At 45.6% G+C, this 17010-nt stretch overlaps 1 protein-coding gene across 4 annotated transcripts in view; it reads left to right on the forward strand.

Annotated features, from left to right (window-relative positions):
• Positions 1 to 15832, forward strand: part of FUBP3 (far upstream element binding protein 3) — a 41138-nt gene extending 25306 nt beyond the window's left edge. For 2 of the 4 annotated variants that reach the window (XM_030000282.2, XM_030000283.2), the window contains exons 12-20: positions 251 to 351; positions 1646 to 1787; positions 6562 to 6722; positions 7585 to 7658; positions 8163 to 8239; positions 10587 to 10655; positions 12390 to 12461; positions 13197 to 13324; positions 14455 to 15832. In XM_030000282.2, the coding sequence (XP_029856142.1) occupies positions 251 to 351; positions 1646 to 1787; positions 6562 to 6722; positions 7585 to 7658; positions 8163 to 8239; positions 10587 to 10655; positions 12390 to 12461; positions 13197 to 13324; positions 14455 to 14463 (833 nt within the window). In that variant the 3' untranslated portion in view covers positions 14464 to 15832. The remainder of the gene's footprint in view (positions 1 to 250; positions 352 to 1645; positions 1788 to 6561; positions 6723 to 7584; positions 7659 to 8162; positions 8240 to 10586; positions 10656 to 12389; positions 12462 to 13196; positions 13325 to 14454) is intronic. The other 2 variants (XM_030000284.2, XM_030000285.2) reach the window with 2 other exon arrangements.
• Positions 15833 to 17010: the final 1178 nt, after the last annotated feature.

Here is a 17010-nt window from a genome sequence, read left to right on the forward strand (position 1 = left end):
TCAGTCTTTTTCATGGCTTTTTGACATTTGAAAGTGTTGCCTTTTGAATGTTGTTCCCTCTGCAATGTGGGTTGGGTTTTGTCTTCTTTCAGCCCATGGAAGAGGGGCTGGAGGTGGAGGGAAGAGGTAGCTCTTGGGGTAGTTACGTTATGTGAAAATGCTGCTAGCAATGGTGGTGCTAAAAGGAAGCTTTTGTTGGCGGGTGGATGTTTTCTCCTTTTAATTTAGTCTTTGCCACCTCTCTTCACAGATGATGGGATTAGTTCTGAAAGAGTCGCACAGGTCATGGGGCTTCACGATAGGTGTCAACACGCAGCACACATCATCAGTGAGCTCATTCTCACAGCACAGGTGGGTTCTGGAGGCTCTTGGGAGGAAGGTGCTTACATGGGAATGTAGTCTGCATGCATGCAGCTGTGTGGATGGATGCCGCCATCTGAAAAACAGTGTTAAATTTTGCCTCTGGTAGGCCACACATGCTGCTGCCCAGGACAGAGCTGCTAGGTTTGGTTTTTGTTTATTTGGTTTTTTTTAATGTAATATGGGTTAACTGAGCTATGGGAAGGTCTCCTATTCTCAGGCAGTATTATGAGGCCTCATCATTATAGCTCCACGTTTACCCCCCATGTTTTGTTGTTCTAAAGTTATTTGGAAATGGTGACCTGGTGGAATGGAGTCCAGCAGTAATGTGAGACAGTGACTGGAGGCTTTGCTCAGTAGGGCTGAGTAAAGCTTAGACAGCAGAGCATTAACAGTGCTCAGTGATGCCTCCTCTTCAGACTCCAGTCCTCTGGTCTAGTGGCTGTCGGAGGCAGGGGAAGGCAATGAATTCTCACATACGCGGTCACCATGCTCCAAGACAGACACCAACGTATTGCATTGCCCAAGAGCAAGAAGTACAAAGATGGGTGAAGTAGTAGGGCAGACTCATGAAGGAGGTTGCATATCCCTTTGTATTATGACAAGTAAAGATGTTCAGCCATTCCACACCAGATACCTGAGCATAATTTGTCCATCAAGGGTAGGTCTTGTTACCTCTTCTTGCCCCGAGACCTGGTTTGAATACTTGATTTCATAATTCTTTTAATAATCCACTGAAATTTTGAGGTCTGTCATGATAGTCTCTGACTGCCCATGGCCTTTGCTTTTGGAGAAATTGGTTACCCAAAATAGGTACGTCCTTTAAGTGTCTTTGAACTTAAAAGCTTCCTTTAGAAGTTTTGGAAAATGTGCATTTCAGCTGAGTAATTCCAGCAGTTCTATAAAGAATGACACTTGAAAGGGTTTGGAAGCAACTTCTGTGTGTGTCAGTGCCAAGATCTATTGGTTGCTCTAAGGAAAGCCCCCATCACAAACTAAAAGTCCTTTAGTAGTTGATGCTTGTTTATAGGTTTATTTCAGCAGATGTAAAGGCATGCATTTAAAAAATATAAATATCTTCCTGAGTCAGGAAGGCAACTGTAACCTGTGTTACTTGGCATTTCTTTAAAGTGCTTCAAAATCTTGAATGTGAAACTGAAGTCCAAGAATATCTTAATTCAATGCCATTGATTATAATGCAGTTTAACTTACTTTGCTTTATTTTGGTTTTAACGTGCATTGAGGCCAGCAAAAAAACACTGATACAAATTTTTTGCCTTCCAAGGAACGAGATGGCTTTGGAAGCTTGGCTGTTGCCCGAGGAAGAGGTCGTGGCCGTGGGGACTGGAGTGTTGGAACACCTGGGGGCATGCAGGAAATAACCTACACGGTGCCAGCCGATAAGTGTGGTCTTGTTATAGGCAAAGGTAGGTCTGGTGACACTTAATACTAGAACTTGCAATCTTTTTCCCTTGGGATGGTCGCATTCTTGCTGCCTGACAGTGTGAGGCTTTGGAGTTTTCTGTAATTGCAGGTATTTAGTGGCCGGTGAATGCAGCATAGGAATAAGCTATAAGCACTTGTGGTTGTTTTCTTTGTGGTGCTCTCACTCATAATTGTACTCTCCAGGCCCTTGTTCACAATCTGTAAGAGAGGCTCTTCATGCAGAGCTGTCAAGTAAGCTTGTTATAACAAGCAGCTGGCTGAGAAAAGGTAGGTTCATTTGTGGATTCTTTTTATACAGAATTCGTTTAAAGGACAGTTTATCAGGGACAAGCAGAACAGTCATTTCGTCATGCTGGATTTCTGTGAGTGCCATGTGATAAAATGGAAGGTCTCTGAATGTGGTAATAACAGTAGCTGCTTCCAGCCACGTACCTGAAGTGTCTGATGAATAAAGTGAAGCAGCAGGATTTGTCTGTATCTGAGCCTGTCACGGAGCAGACTGGTGCACCTTGTCTCGCTCAGACAAGCATGTTCACTGCCAATGGAGGCCCCTTGGCTGCCTTAGCTGTTGAATCTCTCCATGCTTAGGAGGTGGACAAGGAGTCATCTGGCCTTCCTCTCAAGAACCAGTACAACCCCAAGACAGTTAGGAAAGCAGAGCATCAACAGCAGTCTCAATTTATCATAGAGCATGAGCTATGCTTCGGGTAATGGCAGTACTTAAATTAGAGCCAGGAGTAGGAGAGCTCTATCGCTCTGAAGTGTTGCAATGCTTCTGAGTTAATACACTGACGTATCAAAGGAGTTGTATTTAATTTTTCTATCTGCTTATTTCAGAAAGAATGACATGTGCCTTAACTAGTATTTAAGTCATCACAGTTGGCTTTTAGCCTCAGGAGAGGTGGGGTGAATAGAATAGGAACAGATTAGCTACAACGGTAAAGGAGGCAGAGTTTCAAGGGCATTGTGCCATGTTTCAGTGGCATTTAGTTTCCTGCCATCCTGTTGGGCAGGAGTGAGCCTGCGATGAAATGTATTGTGACCTCTTTCCCCTGATGCATCTCACTTGTTCCCTTCCATGTGTCTGGCCCCTGTAGCACCCTGAACTCATGCCTTACTGGATGACAAGGGACACAGATATGGGACACGGGCATGTCAGCAGTATATCTGCAATCATTTTCAGATGTTGTTCTTTGCTGTAAACCTGTTCACAAACCTGAAAACTTTTTTCAATATGAAAAAACACCTGCTCTCCCCATTATGCAGAAATTGCAGAGTGATTGTGCTTGATCTCACTGAACAGTCCAATTGGGCAAAAGATCAAGCAAAGCAAATTTTAAGCTCACAAGTGAGAGTTATATGTATGGAAAAATCAAATTATAATGAAACTTTATTGCTGTATCCATTAGTCATCCTTAATAAAGGATCAGAAAAGGTCACTTGTTGTTCAGCAGTGCACTGAAGTGGAGCATTTGTGACTACAGAGAGCACTGTGTGCTGAAGAGATAAATGCAGGTAGCAGAGTTAGATGTCCTAGCATTCAAGTGCAAGGCCTGGCACAGGCTCACTGTGGGGGTGAAGGGTAGCTTTTTACCTTTGTTTCCACAACAGCAAAATAGGGATTCTTACCCAGCCAGATCAGAAGCTTTCTGGAGTGACTAATTACTAGTTGTATGGTGATTTGAGTGCTTGTAGCTTTGTAATACCACCTTGTAATCGGTGTTCTTACAGTGCCTATGCTCTTAGTCTATTGCAGCCTTCATTTTTTGTCAAGTGAGTGATGGCTGTAGCATTGCCTTTTGGGGCCTGGACCAGGATGGATGTACTACACTTTCCATATGTTGATGCAAGACACCCGATCCTTCTTATTTCCTCTCCCACTGCCTGTGGGGTAGCGTAGGGGAGAGAGGACATTAGTGGGGTTTTCTTAACAGTGACCAATTGTAAAACCTTTGCTCCCCCCTTTTAGTTTCTGAGCAGTTCCCAGCTTTTTTTCCTTTTTTTTTTTTTTTTTTTTTTCTTCTCCCCCTCCACAACCTCCCCCTGCCAGTGATGCAGGACTTGGCTGTTAGCCTGCTCTGTAAAATCTGACTGAGTCCTCTGGGCTCACGTAGCTTGGTCTCTGAGGTTCGCACACAAGCAACGGGTATCCTGGGCTGCTAGGTGTAGTGTTATGTGATGTGGCCAGGTAACTGCTGCGGTGCTTCCAGCTCCATGTCACCACTTGAGAAGGGGGGAAAAGAGGGAGATGAGGAAGTTTCTCAGCTCAATTTCTGGAGTGTATATGACAGAAGGTCTAGGGCCCTTTTCTTGGGGGCATCACTTCTCAGCTTGGGAGCATGAGCCTTTATGAGCTGATAAGAAGTGCTTGGCTCCCTGCAAATCCTGTGTGTAGCTTTTTCCTCTAGAGGGTGGGTAGGTGCAGCTTTTCTTTTCTGAAAGACTCGAGGAAGGGTGGAGACGAGCGCCATACACATGTCAAGCACTTTCTCTGTTTGGTGGTTCTTGGAAACAAACCGCAGCCTCTCTGGGCCCCCGCTGGATTTCCATGATAAATACAGCAATATTGACAGATAACGTGGCTGGCCTGGCTCTTGTCAGCTCTGCCTTTTAGCAGGTTTGATTAATTGCTTTACAATTTCACGTCCAGCTGGGGGGCCACTCTTGGATCACTTCTGCCCCCCATCAGGTAGAAGAATGGAGCGGGCTGCTGAATGCGTCTATAGACAGCCACCATGTGCTGAGCGGGTCACCTCATTATGGGGGAAGATGGACTCCTTCCGGCACCGTGCAGCATCATGTTGACTGCGTCATTTCATTTGCATGCTCTGGAGGCTGAATTGGGATCGCTTGGATGGGAGGGAGCGCTTTGGCATGTACCAGACTGGAGGGTAAGGAGGAGAAGGGCACCAAGTCCTGGTACAGGGGTAGGAGCTTGCAGCCTCTGACCAAACCTGGAGAGCCAACTAACTTGATCCTGCAATATGGTCTAGGAGGGAGCTGATATGGAAACAGTCCCAGCAACTGCCAACTTGGTGCTGAATGCTAAATGGGGAAATGATTTGAAATCTATATTCTCCTTGCTTCCAGTTTGAGAAAGCTTTAATTTTTAATCCCCTTTTGGAAGGAGAAACCTAGTCTGCTGTGCAAGTAGCAACCTATGGTTATGCCTCTGTCACTCAGTAAAGAAGTTCTCCCGCTCCTTCATGATCCAAATTGTGTTGGCTGAAAGGGTCCTCTGTTTTCATTAAGCAGATGAAATGGCTGTTGATTCAGATCTCACCTCAGTATGTAAAAACCAGAGCTTCAAACAAGTCTGCATCAGACAAAAGCATTACATAGAAAAAACTTCTTGGTTTTGAAACTTCATCTACCGCTTTCCCATGCTTGACTGAAAATAAGTGTCTTGGCTTTTGGCTGCACAGTACAATCGCTGTTGTCTGCCCAGGGATGTGACACGATTATCTTTTGTTAAATGCATCTTCAAAAATTCATTTAGAAAGAGTTAATTGCCCTTTGGCAACTTTTCCTCCTCCCTTCCCCAAGAAGGCTTTAAGATGTTAAAAAGGTCACGAGTCCATTACAATGAAATGAACAAGTGTCTGCAACATCCACAGTTTGTTTTGAAGTTGTGCTGGATGTATAGAGATGGAAATGCAAGCAAAATTGAGATTATTTTTGGAGACTCTTTTTTCATTAAAACCAAACAAAAATCTCCGCTTAGTTTCCTTTGCAATCTTTCCTGCTTGCTGAATGTCCTTTTGGCTGGTGATTTTTGGTTTGTGATTTAAAAGTTGTAAAATCCTTTCCTTCCACGCACCCTTTAATTTCTCCAGTTGAGTGGAGCTGGTCTGTAAGTTGTGTGAGCTTCCAAAAGAAGAATTGAACCATTGTAACATTGGCTGAGGCTTTTGTTAAGCAAATTTCATTAAGAGAGGGGGACCTAGCAGGTCTTCAGGAAATCAGATCTACTTTGACTGGCTCTGCCGCATCTTGTTCGAAGCACTCCAGTGCCCTAGTGTATCCAGATGGCAAACTAGCTAGATATGTTCACTGCATGCACAACTAACTCTGAAATAGCGGAGGACTGCCTGGCATCCTGCACTGGTGCAGTTGTGTGGAGGGATGCGTACACTGCAGCATGAGTAGGAAGTGCGGTAAGCAGAGGTTTCTTTAAGGGAATAAGCTATTGAACAGCACATGATTGTGAGAAAGCTTAAGCTTTGTTTTTAAGCTACAAGGTATGTGGCTGGTGGCTTTTTGCCTTAGCAGAATGAAATGTCTAGTGATGGGGAAAAAAAGCCTCATGGAAGAAAGAGCGAGCATGTTTCAGTTGCAGGTGACTTTCTTTTCTTGAGGATTGTGAACAGTTGTGCAAAACCACCAGAATTCCATCAGTACAGTTTTTGCATCTGTTTTGTCAAAGTGTGTTTCAGCCATGCTGCATTTTGTTGCGAGCCTAGCAATGTGCACACAGGGGGACTGTGTGTATTCTTAAAACGGCACCATCCATGACCCCAAAAAACATTGCAGTAGCTCACGGTTTCAGGTCATATTTATGAGGCAGCATAAAGGAGCAACGTGAGCTCAGGTACTGTGGGGTTTTTTTATGCTGTTGCCATCCTCAGCCCGCCTCCCTTGACGCACACAGAAGGTAGTTGAAACTATATTCCATTACCAGAACCTGACTTTGTTATGCTTTTATGAAAAAGATACTGAATATCCCTTCTTCTGTCTTGGTTTTCTTTTCTTCAGGTGGTGAGAACATCAAGAGTATAAATCAGCAGTCAGGAGCCCATGTTGAGCTCCAGAGAAACCCACCTCCGAACACAGACCCCGGTGTACGAATATTCACTATCAGAGGAGTTCCCCAGCAAATTGAACTCGCTAGACATCTCATAGATGAGAAAGTTGGTGTAAGTTCCATCTCTGTTGATCTTGGTCTGTCTCTTTCAGATGTGATGTTTTCACTCTTAGGTATGTGTAGGCCTGGACTTACAGGATGGCAAAGAATACGCATGCTTACGTTATTCAGCTTCAAAACCATTTGCTTGTTAGCAGCTGTCTTGAACTTTGATGACCCTCCAGCACCCATTGGACTAATTTTTGCTGTGGTCCCAGAAGGATCTGACTGTTTGCTGACATAATCATGGGTAGTGTGCAGCTGTATGAGAGGGAAGAACAGCAATAATAAGGTATGAGAAGGCTGTCAAAGGAGATTTCTTTTTGAAGGGAAGACAATAGTGTCACTGCGTGAGAATGACACAATCCTGGCGTCATCATACTGAAAGTAACACTCAACTCTTTGCTCCAGTAAATCCAGGATGACTTTTACCTTCCACTTAATGCAGTGCTGTGGTATTGAAGCTTAATAATGTCAGGCTGGAGTACTACTGAAGGGGGAGACTTGGGTAAAAGAAAGTACGGAAAATACTGAACTGGGGCATGGTAAAGCTGAAAAGCAACCTTTATGCTGAATTGCCTGAGAGGAGAAGGCTTGATACCAACCTCAGGACCCAAGCTATTCAAAGGAAAACTTGCAACTGTGCCATAGTCCCGTTAGCCCCTTTGTGGGCTGACCGGAGTTGCTTTTGAAGCTGGGCTCCTGGAGTGTGCTGACAGACCTGAGAACTTCATCCTTGGAGAATCAGTCACTTCTTTCAGGTGCTGGGGTTTAGTGGAACATGTCCCAGGCTGTCTTCTCCCCTTACTGCTCATACTAGCTGACTCCACCCTGTGCTTAGAGCTGGCATTAAATATTTGTGGATTCTGTGACAGGGTACCAGCATGGGTGGACCTGGAGGATTTGGTCAAAGTCCGTTCAGCCAAGCACCCGCTACACCTCATCAAAAGTAAGCTTCTCCATCTCATCACGGACGGGCTGTGGGGAATGCCTGGGAGCTATAAAAGCACTGGGAGAAGGGTGGAGGGCCCTGAAGCGGTGGTGTGCAAGTGGAGCCTTTTAAAGATTGAGCATTCAGAAGCAAGAAGCAAGTGAGATTAATCCTTTAAGCTTGACTACAGGAAGGATTTTATCTATTATAAACAAGGTAGGTATTGGCGTCTCCAGAATTTCTGTCTCTAGTGCAGTAAGAGCATGGAAAGAAGCCTGAACTGCATACAGCACAAGGAGTGCTGTTCAGTGTGATGTATCTTTGTCTTGGCTTCGTGAACAGACCAATATCAAGACAGTTAGCAGTCACACCTACACAGCGTTTCCTTTTGTTCCCATGTTCACCTGTTTGCTCAGCAGCTGCTGGCTATAAGTAACAGTTTCGCTTCTGTGGGTAACTTCATGTATATGGCCTGTTAAGTATTTTATTGTCTACTTCAGCGTGCCTTTTTGTCCTCTGCAGTGGTCCTCAGGCGTTCATGACGCAGGGTTGGGGCAGTACCTACCAGACGTGGCAGCAGCCTGGACAGCAAGTCCCAAGTAAGTGTCTACGGCCTGGGTTGGAGAAGGGTTGGTATTCCCTTTGCAATTGCTGCTTCGTGCCTGCAAAACACAGGTTCACCCATGAGACCACTTCTGTGAAAACGGCAAAATAATTTCCTGAGCAGAAGAGGTGTGTGGAGACATGGTGTGGTGTTTGAGCTCAGAATAAGCTGAAGTCCGTTGAAAACTGTAATGCTTTTTGTGCACTTAACTGCTTACTGCCTGTTTCTGTTCTCTTTGTGTAGAAACTTGGTCCTTGCTGTCTGTTCCTCTCTAACGAGAACATTTTTGCCTTAGGCTCTCTTCTGCCAGGATTCTCCAGGCAACCACTTGCCAACCCCCCTTCCCCCTAACAGGCATATCGTGTCTGGTGGCGAGCCCTCCCATCTCTTTGTTCTTGACCTTATCAGTTCTTGCTTACGTTCTTTTTTAAATGTTCCTTATGAGCTCTTCTCACTGCTCAACTCCCAGTCTGATGGAAAGACTGGGAAAGGAGATGCAGGAAATGGAAGAAAGGATAGGCAGAGCTCCTATCCTGGTTCATCCACACTGACTGTAGTAGTGTCTTCTTGTCTCCTTTTGGGAGTTGATGAGAACTCCTCAGCCTCCACAGTGCTAAATGCTCAGAATGAGGCCAGTGGAATAACCAGCTTTCAAATAAATAAAAAACCAAAAACGAGTGCATACATGTCCTTAGTCATCAGTTCAAAAACTGAACCCAGGTGACCCCTGCTGCTGGGCTTTCCACTTCAAGTCACCAGCACTGAGTCAGGCTGGCTGTTATTCTTCAAAGTTCTAAGTGTCATGGCTTCCTAACAGCCTGTTTAGTCAAAATGCAGCAGATTGGAATGGGGAGTCCCCCTTTTCAGAATAATTGAAGTAGTAAATGCTATTGGTGACATTGGTAACTGCATCATCCTGTGTCTTCAACAGCCAGATTAATGGTTTGCCCTAAACAGAGCAGATTCATAGTCTGCTTGATAATCTCAAAGCTCATGTGTTGGGCAGTAATGTCCAAAAGACACTTTTCAATCACAATTTTTCAGGAAATATGAGGTTTTTTAATGGCCTAGTCTCATGAAAACTGAAGCTAAGCACCAAAAAGTGTGGGTGGGGGGGGTAATTTTAAAGAGGTTTAATGACAGATGCCTTTCAGTGCTAAGGCTGAGTTAGCAATGAAGTAGAATATTAAATTCAGTATAAATTCTCACTCTTTGAGGTGCCTGAGGTAGAGGAAACATTGGAGGAGCAATGCCTGCAATTGTACTTGTGATTCCCTGTAACACTAATCACATTTTAATGTTTATGAAATTGTGCATATATGAAATTTGGAAATCCTCAGTGCTGCTTTGTTAACTTAATGCACTTCTCAAATGTGTGCTACAGTAGGACATAGGAACCCTGCATGGGAAGTATGTGTTATACTAAAAAAAATGCCTCTGCAAGAGTCCTGCTCCTTAGCAATTACAGTCTAAAATCATGACTTTTCCTTTGAGCTCTAGGGACTTACAGAAGGTCAATAGTTGTTCTATATTCAGGACAGCAAAATGCAATGGTGGGCTTGAAAGGACTCTTTTTTTTGTACAGGAATGGAATAGTATGGTACTGAAGAAGAGTATTTTCCCATAAGCTTGCTTTACAGGAAAAATTGTTATTCCAGTCCTTTCCTGTGCACCTTCAAGAGCACTGGACTTCCCTGAGCTTTGGGAAGCAGAGCAGTCGATGCAGCAGGGAAAGTTCTACAAAAAAAAATGTAATTTTCATCTTCTCATAAAGGCTTCGAATAAATGCTTACAAAATATGCATTGCTATTTGCCTTGCAAGATGCCTTTAGAAACTCACTTTAGTAACTTACCTTCTTTCTCACCTCCCTGAAACATCCTCTTTGTCTTGCCCACCAGCCACTAGGGAAAAACAAAATCTCCCTTCCTGCAACATATAGTCATGTCTCAAGCTCACACCTCCTGGCTTTGGAGCCTGGTGTAAGAAGCACAGACCCTTTGAATCCTCCGATTACTGATAGTGCAGCTTGTATCCCAATGATGACTGCTTTGCAGTGAGTTTGTCAGGTTTCTGGTGGCTCCCAAGACCAGAGAAACATCCTGCCTTGCCCTTGTCCTTTCCCTGTATGGGTTAGTACCACAATGCCATGTTTGGGGGGCAGATGTTTTATTTCTGCTGTTGAACCTGATGGAAAATGTTGGCTCTCTAGTTCCATGTCTACTTAGGATCCTCCATGTTCCTGTTTGTAGTCAGGCATACTGAAGGCAGTCTTGGTAAGGAGAGAGGACAGACAAGATAATGCTGTGCTTTAAGCAGCCGTCACCGCTTTCTTCTGCTGCAGATCACAATGGTACCCAGTCAGGCCAGGTGGAGTTCACCAAGGCGTGGGAGGATTATTATAAGAAACTAGGTAAATACCTGCTTTTGCACTTTAAGTTTTAATTTGAAAACAGTCTTGTGGAGGGTCCCTTCCCTGAGTGCTGCAGCCTGTTCGTTCGCAGCTCTGCTAGCCCTGTCAAAGAGACGGCTGAGTCGTTCTCCGAGCAGGCTTCCTAGGGACAGACTCAAGAGTGCCCTCCTTGTGGGAGGAGTGGCAGACCCCCACCCCCTACACATGTATTTAGATTTTAATTACTTCCCCCATCTTAAATAAATTAACTGGCTGGGGAAACATTTTGCTGTGAAATGCATTTAGCTGCGTGTCCTTTCAGCCTGCTGCGGACTGTAATTCTCCTAGAAGAAAAGGCATTGAAGGAGGTCCTTTGTTGGCATTAGCAGGTGGACAGTTGAGGCAGCCTTGACCTCTGCCAGAAAAGGTCCTGACTTGTAGCGTTGGTCAAGTCTTTTAACCCGCTTTTATGCCCCTGGACAGGACACTGCTGCCCTGTTCCCTCCACCCACTTCACACTTGCAGTGTATTATTTTCCCCCTTCCCCCCACTTCAAAGCCCCCCTTCGGCCGGCGTCGCAGGGCAGGGCTGTACATGGAGCGCAGGCGGTTGGATGGGCTGGGAAGAGCTCTCCTCCACGCGTGTGTCCTGTCCTTGCCTGCTGTCCCTGTGTGTAGTGGCTCGTGCTCAGCGCTCACACTCTCGCTGTGCCTGCCTCTCTCTGCAGTTTTCTAGTCGCTGTGTTTTCTGTTCAGGGCTTTTTTTTTTGTTTGCTGTGTGTCTCGCTGAGGGCTCTTTGCTCTAATGTGACTAAGGGAAGTGTGGGCATCCCGCCTCTGCACCCAGATGGCTGGACTCTCCCCTGCAGTAGCACGTAGATGTGCTGGATTGAAGGTGTCTTAGCGCTTCAGAGGGGGAGTCTGGGCTAGGCGAAGACCAAGGGTTTGGGGTCTGCGAGGTCTCTCAGTGCAGGCACTGGCACTGCTTATCTTGGTGTGGAGTCTGGAGACCGTGCCGCGGAGCCAGTCGTGGCTGTTCGGAGGGTGTCGTGGGTGCCTCTCCGGGTGATGCATGGGGTGTAGTGCTGAGGGCAGGTGGAGCTGGCTGTGCTTTGTGTGGGGCTCATGGCTCCCGTCGGGCCTGAGGACTTGGCAGCCAGTAGCAGTTTGGCTACCCCAGAGCTGTGCGCTGGGGCAGATGGTACGCTGGAGGCTCGTGTTTGGGCACGTTGTACAGACAGGCATTGCCCACTGAGGCTCCTTCAGGTGGGCTCCGCTGATGAGAGTGGGGGTGAAGGATGCAGACCCCTGAAAACCAAGTGAGGTGACTCAAAACATGGCCATTTCCTTGGCAGCTCCATGGCTGCAGGTTGAGGTGACAGGTCTCAGTTCTGTCAGACATTTCAACCCTCCCTCCCTGTGCTAGGTGTGAGTGGACCGACAGCCTAGGGTGGTTGATGTGCAAACTGAGCGGCTCCCAGCTTATGTGTTTTGGCTTGAGCATGTCCCAGCAGCGGGGAAACTTGGCTTAATACCCTTTAACAGGGCACAGGTGAGGTGAAATCAGGAACTTGAGCTTTTCCTCGGCTTTCCCTGAACTGAAGATGCCGAACACTGTAGAAAGGTGGAAGCTGAAGTGTGAAGTCTGGGCAACTGAAGTAGATCCAGGGCTTGTCTAGTGGAAAGGTAAATGTCACTGGCTGGAAACTGTCACCTGTTCCATACTGACGTGCCCCTTGTTGTCATCTTTGCACAGGCCAACAGAGCCAGCAGCAGAACAGCCATCCCGATTACAGCAAAGCATGGGAGGAGTATTTCAAAAAACAGAGTGAGTGAAACAGGGTTATTGGAGATGAATCAAGTCTTGTTACAAAGAGAGTTAACTCTAATCCGATGACTTGCATCTCCATCCCCTGCCGTTATTAGCTTCCAGTCCTCTACAAAACCCCTTTGGTCCTCTCCTGTTGGTGATGGTGCATGTAGTTCTCCCACTGAAAGCTCGCAGTTGTGCTGTCTGCTGTTGTGCCTCGGGAGAGGTGCTCCCATTGAACCACGGTCCACAGTAGACCTCGTGTCCATGCTTGCAGTTGGCCTGTCTGGGGGAAACATAGCGCATAACAAGAACTGATGCTAACAAAACCCAGAAAGCTGAAGCTGGGTTGTTGAGAGGGTAGGAGAGCTTTGCACACATGGAAAAACATGGGCCTGGCTTTCTCCATTCCGTTAAGAAGCGCATGATGCCAACTTCTCGATTTGCTTTTGACATCGTGCTGCTGGAGCCTTTGGGCCGGGGATGAAGGGTGCAGGCTGTCAAACTGTGTCCCTGCAGCTGCGGGAACAGTCTCTTAATGCTTTCTGGCTGCTGTCGGCTTGTCACTTGCAAGCCAGCTGAAAGCCTGTCCTGTCGTATCCAAACAGCAGATAGCCGGTGTTGCTCTTTCAGATGTCTGCAGCTCTTGGAAGGGGGCTGGCTCTTCTTTAAGCTTTACAAAAGGAGATCCTAAGCCTGGGCTTGGTCTTAACTGAATTGCTCATCTCTCCCTTTTCCCTTCTTTTTCTCCAGGTCATGCTGCCAGTGCTGCTTCTCAGGCAAGTTCCCAACCGGACTACACGATGGCTTGGGCAGAGTATTACAGACAGCAGGCCGCCTACTACGGGCAGACACTAGGGCAGGCTCAGGCCCACAGCCAGGTCCGTATTCATGTTCCCTGAACCCCACTGCTCGTTCCCTTGGGGAACTGGGGCCTTGCCCTGGTGTGGGGACTCTGCTTTGGGTTCACATGGTAAAGCAGAGAGATCTTGTGGCTGAGGAAGCAATCACAGAATTGTTGTTTCAACATCAGAGTCTTATTTCCCTGGTGAGAGGTTTTTTGTGAGAGAACTGGGAGCTTATTTGTTTCTCCTGGGGACCTGTCCTTATAACCCCCAGGCTGTTTTGTGGCTTTGGGGAATGAAAGTAACAGGAATGATGGAGCCAGGCTGGCGAGGTAGCACAACACCGGCACATCGTGCAATCCAGGACCGTGTGTGCAGGCTTTGCCTTTTCTCTTGCAAGCTTTGTGCTGGGATAGGAGGTGTGTGCTTGCCTGGGGAGGGAGCACCCTCTCCTGAAAGGGAGCGGAAAACTGTTGAAAAATAATTTGGATTAACCAGCTGCTGAGTAAAATCTCACCTCACCTTTCACTCAAACCACCAGAGGGTTTTGTGGGATTTATCCTGATGGTACCCACAGGGCTTTCCTGAGCGCCGGGTTTGCAGAGGGAACGTCTCGGTATTTGGCAAAAAGTATGTGCAAAGTACACGCACACCTCTGTGATCGGACGCTTCTCCCCACTGAATTGCGTTTTTACTCTGGCTCCTCGGAGCAGAAGCTGGTCTGGATGCAGGCGGCGCGGGGAGCCAGCACCGTCCTCAGGCAGCCGCAGCCTCCCCGCTGCTGCTCGCCGGCACTGCCGAGGTCGAGCGGGGCGAGCCGGGTGCAGGAATCGGCGCTTGCCGCGGGCGCTGGCCAAGTGTGACCTAGAAGCGGTGATAAAAGGGAGTTCTCTTCATTCCTCTCTCAAAGTCTGGCCCTCTAGAGAAGAGAGATCTTGTTCGATAAGAGGCATGAACTCCTGGAAGGAGAGCTCGGGGATAGCAGGCGTTAGGGCAGAGATCTCTTCGGTAGCGGCTTGAAGCATCGTTTGAGGTATATATCCTGCTCGGCTGGAATGGGGAATGAGAGACCTGTCTGTGTCGGGGGAGGAGGGCTTGACAGCATTACGAATTTGCTGCCGCTGAGTAACTTTTTTTTTTTTCTCCCCCCCTCTCTCTCTCTGTAGGAGCAGTAGAACAAGGTCCTCGTGGCAATTTTTTTTTCTTGGAATCATTGTGGAAGAAAACCTTTTTGTAACAGAGGTTTCTAGATTTGCAACATTTTGATGAAGACTTTTCTGTTTGTTTGTGAAACACTAGTTGTAGGATAATCTATACTGAACTTTTCTAAGAATCAGGAACAATTAGTAATGTACTAAACTTATGGACATGCTGGTAATTTTGTTTCCAAATTTGTAAAAAAAATCTCCGGGATTCTTTTTGGAGAGAAGCCAGAGAATTTGCAGGCACCAAAACGCACCCCAGAGCTGTGACATTTCAACATGTGGTTTTTTGTGTGTTTTTTTCCTTTTAATTTTCGATCTTTTCTGTTGCAACAGAAAGAGTGGCTTGGAAGTCTTAGGTGGTATGTAACAAATCCTAAAAAGAAAAAAAAATTTTAAACAGTATTTAAATATTCTTAAATATGTAAATTCATTAAATGTTTTACTTCTAATTTCTTGTATCTTGGCTGTCTTTGATTCTATTGCATTTTTTAAAAACTGAACTATGATATGTATTGTAATTAATTATGTGAATTCTGTATTGAGACAGTTACTGTTTTGCTGTCAGGCAAGTTATGGGCGGGGGGGCATTTTGTAGGGTTTGTATAATTTCTAGAGTCTAAAGGGGTAATATAAAAACGTGTTAATTTTTTTAGCAATACATTTTTTCATGTCTCCATTGCTAGTTGCATTTATGTATCTAAGACCTCCAAGCTTGTTTAAAAAAAAAAAAAAAACCAAACAAAAAAAAAAAGAAAAAAAACTTTCCTCTATGCTCTCAGAAATATAAATACTGTTATTTTTAATATTAAAATGAATCTGCTATTAGTACCTTTAACAAACACTGTGGAACATAAAACCATATAAAAGGTAGTAACTATTTTTTAATTCCAAGGTGTTTTTTGCTTTTTCATTTCTTTTAAATATTTTCTTATCTAATATTTGTCAAATTACCTAGAGAAATAAATGAATCTAGTATTAACCACAGTATGCGCTAAATAATTTTGATTTAATAAAAGGGATAATATGATTTCCAATGTTTACTGTAGTGTTTCTTGTACAGATAACAGTGTATTTTTAAAGGAAAAACGGAATTGAAGCTATTTTTTCTTGCATTTTTAATTGCCCTGCGGGACATTCCGTTTTGAAATGTACTGAAGTTACTGTTCTTGGGTTCTTTCCTTATTTTTCCTTATGCTTGAAATGTCTAACTATAAAGAAACGCAATTGGATAATGTTGAGCATGGTGTTTAAAAAAAAAAGTGTTCTTTTTATTTGACTGACAGTTGCATTTTACACTCTATATAATAAAATTTCCACAAGATGTCTTGTGGGTGAAGTATTTCCAGTCTGTTTTACTCAGTTTGCTCGCTCTCCGCTTGCCGAGGTCCCCGCGCAGCGAGCTGGCAGCCCGCAGACCCCCGGCTCCTCTCGCCTTCGTGCTCGTGCTGTGTCGCCTGAGTAGTTTGGGATGATCAGCTTGAGCCTTAATTCTAGTGAAACTCTATTAATGTCATGTCAAAGTGTCTCTTGGCAGCGTGACACTGAGGATTTCCATAATAAGGTGCTGTAACTGTAGCTGTTCGGGCCAGAAGGATCTGTTTTAATACAGGGAAGTTTTCTGTAAGCCGGAGGGGCATGGATCTACAACTGTATGAACGTTTTATTGCTTGTCAAGCAGGTGGCAGCTCCTGGTTTTAATACCCTGAACTTGTTGCTCTTCCACAACTTAGTCTTTGCAGCTCAATCCGACCAGGACTCGCCCTCCATCCTGCACCGTTCCTGCAAATGGGATCGCTGGAGCAGCGCTGGCCCGGGGCGGGAGAGAGATGCGGAGGGACACGGCTCTGGCCGTTCTCATCTATTGGATATGTTACGGGGCGGTAACTTTTAGCTGTAGCCAGGCCAGGTTTGGGGAGAGCTGTAGCCCCTTCAGCGATCCCTTTCTTGTAAAAATGGGAGGTTTGTGCTCCTCCAACCTAAAATAGCTCCATCCACTGCTCCCCAGCCAGCTGTAGGGGAGTTACGGACGGGGGAAGGGAGGGAGGAAAGATCCCATCTGCAAAGCAGGGAGCGGGAGGCATGTTGAGAGCCGGAAGAAAAGGAGATGTAGCATCTCTAAATATACCTCCAGAGAATCAAGAGAGACATTGAAAGATGGGATAGTAAAAGCCACTTGGAAAGAGGGGAGAGGGGGGAAAAAATGGCTAGAGGAGGGCATAAAGGCTGCTGATGGGAATTGGGAGCGGGCATTACCGAGAAGACTTCCTTCTAATTCATCTTCCAAGCTCTGTGCCAAAACAGCATTTGGCATGGTTCACAGGGAGCAATTGTGTGATAATGAACCCTAAGGTGTCCCTTAATTGAAGACTGAGTATTACAGATTGTGCCAATAGTCGTAAATGGCACAGGATTGTGGGAGGATGCATTTTCTTAAATGTATCTGTAAGTACAGATTAGTGAGTCTCCCCAGTGAAATACCCATACTATAAATTATGGAAATATCTCTTTCTGATGCAA

Source organism: Aquila chrysaetos, chromosome 24 (assembly GCF_900496995.4).
Source record: "Aquila chrysaetos chrysaetos chromosome 24, bAquChr1.4, whole genome shotgun sequence".
Classification (NCBI taxonomy): Eukaryota; Metazoa; Chordata; class Aves; order Accipitriformes; family Accipitridae; genus Aquila; species Aquila chrysaetos.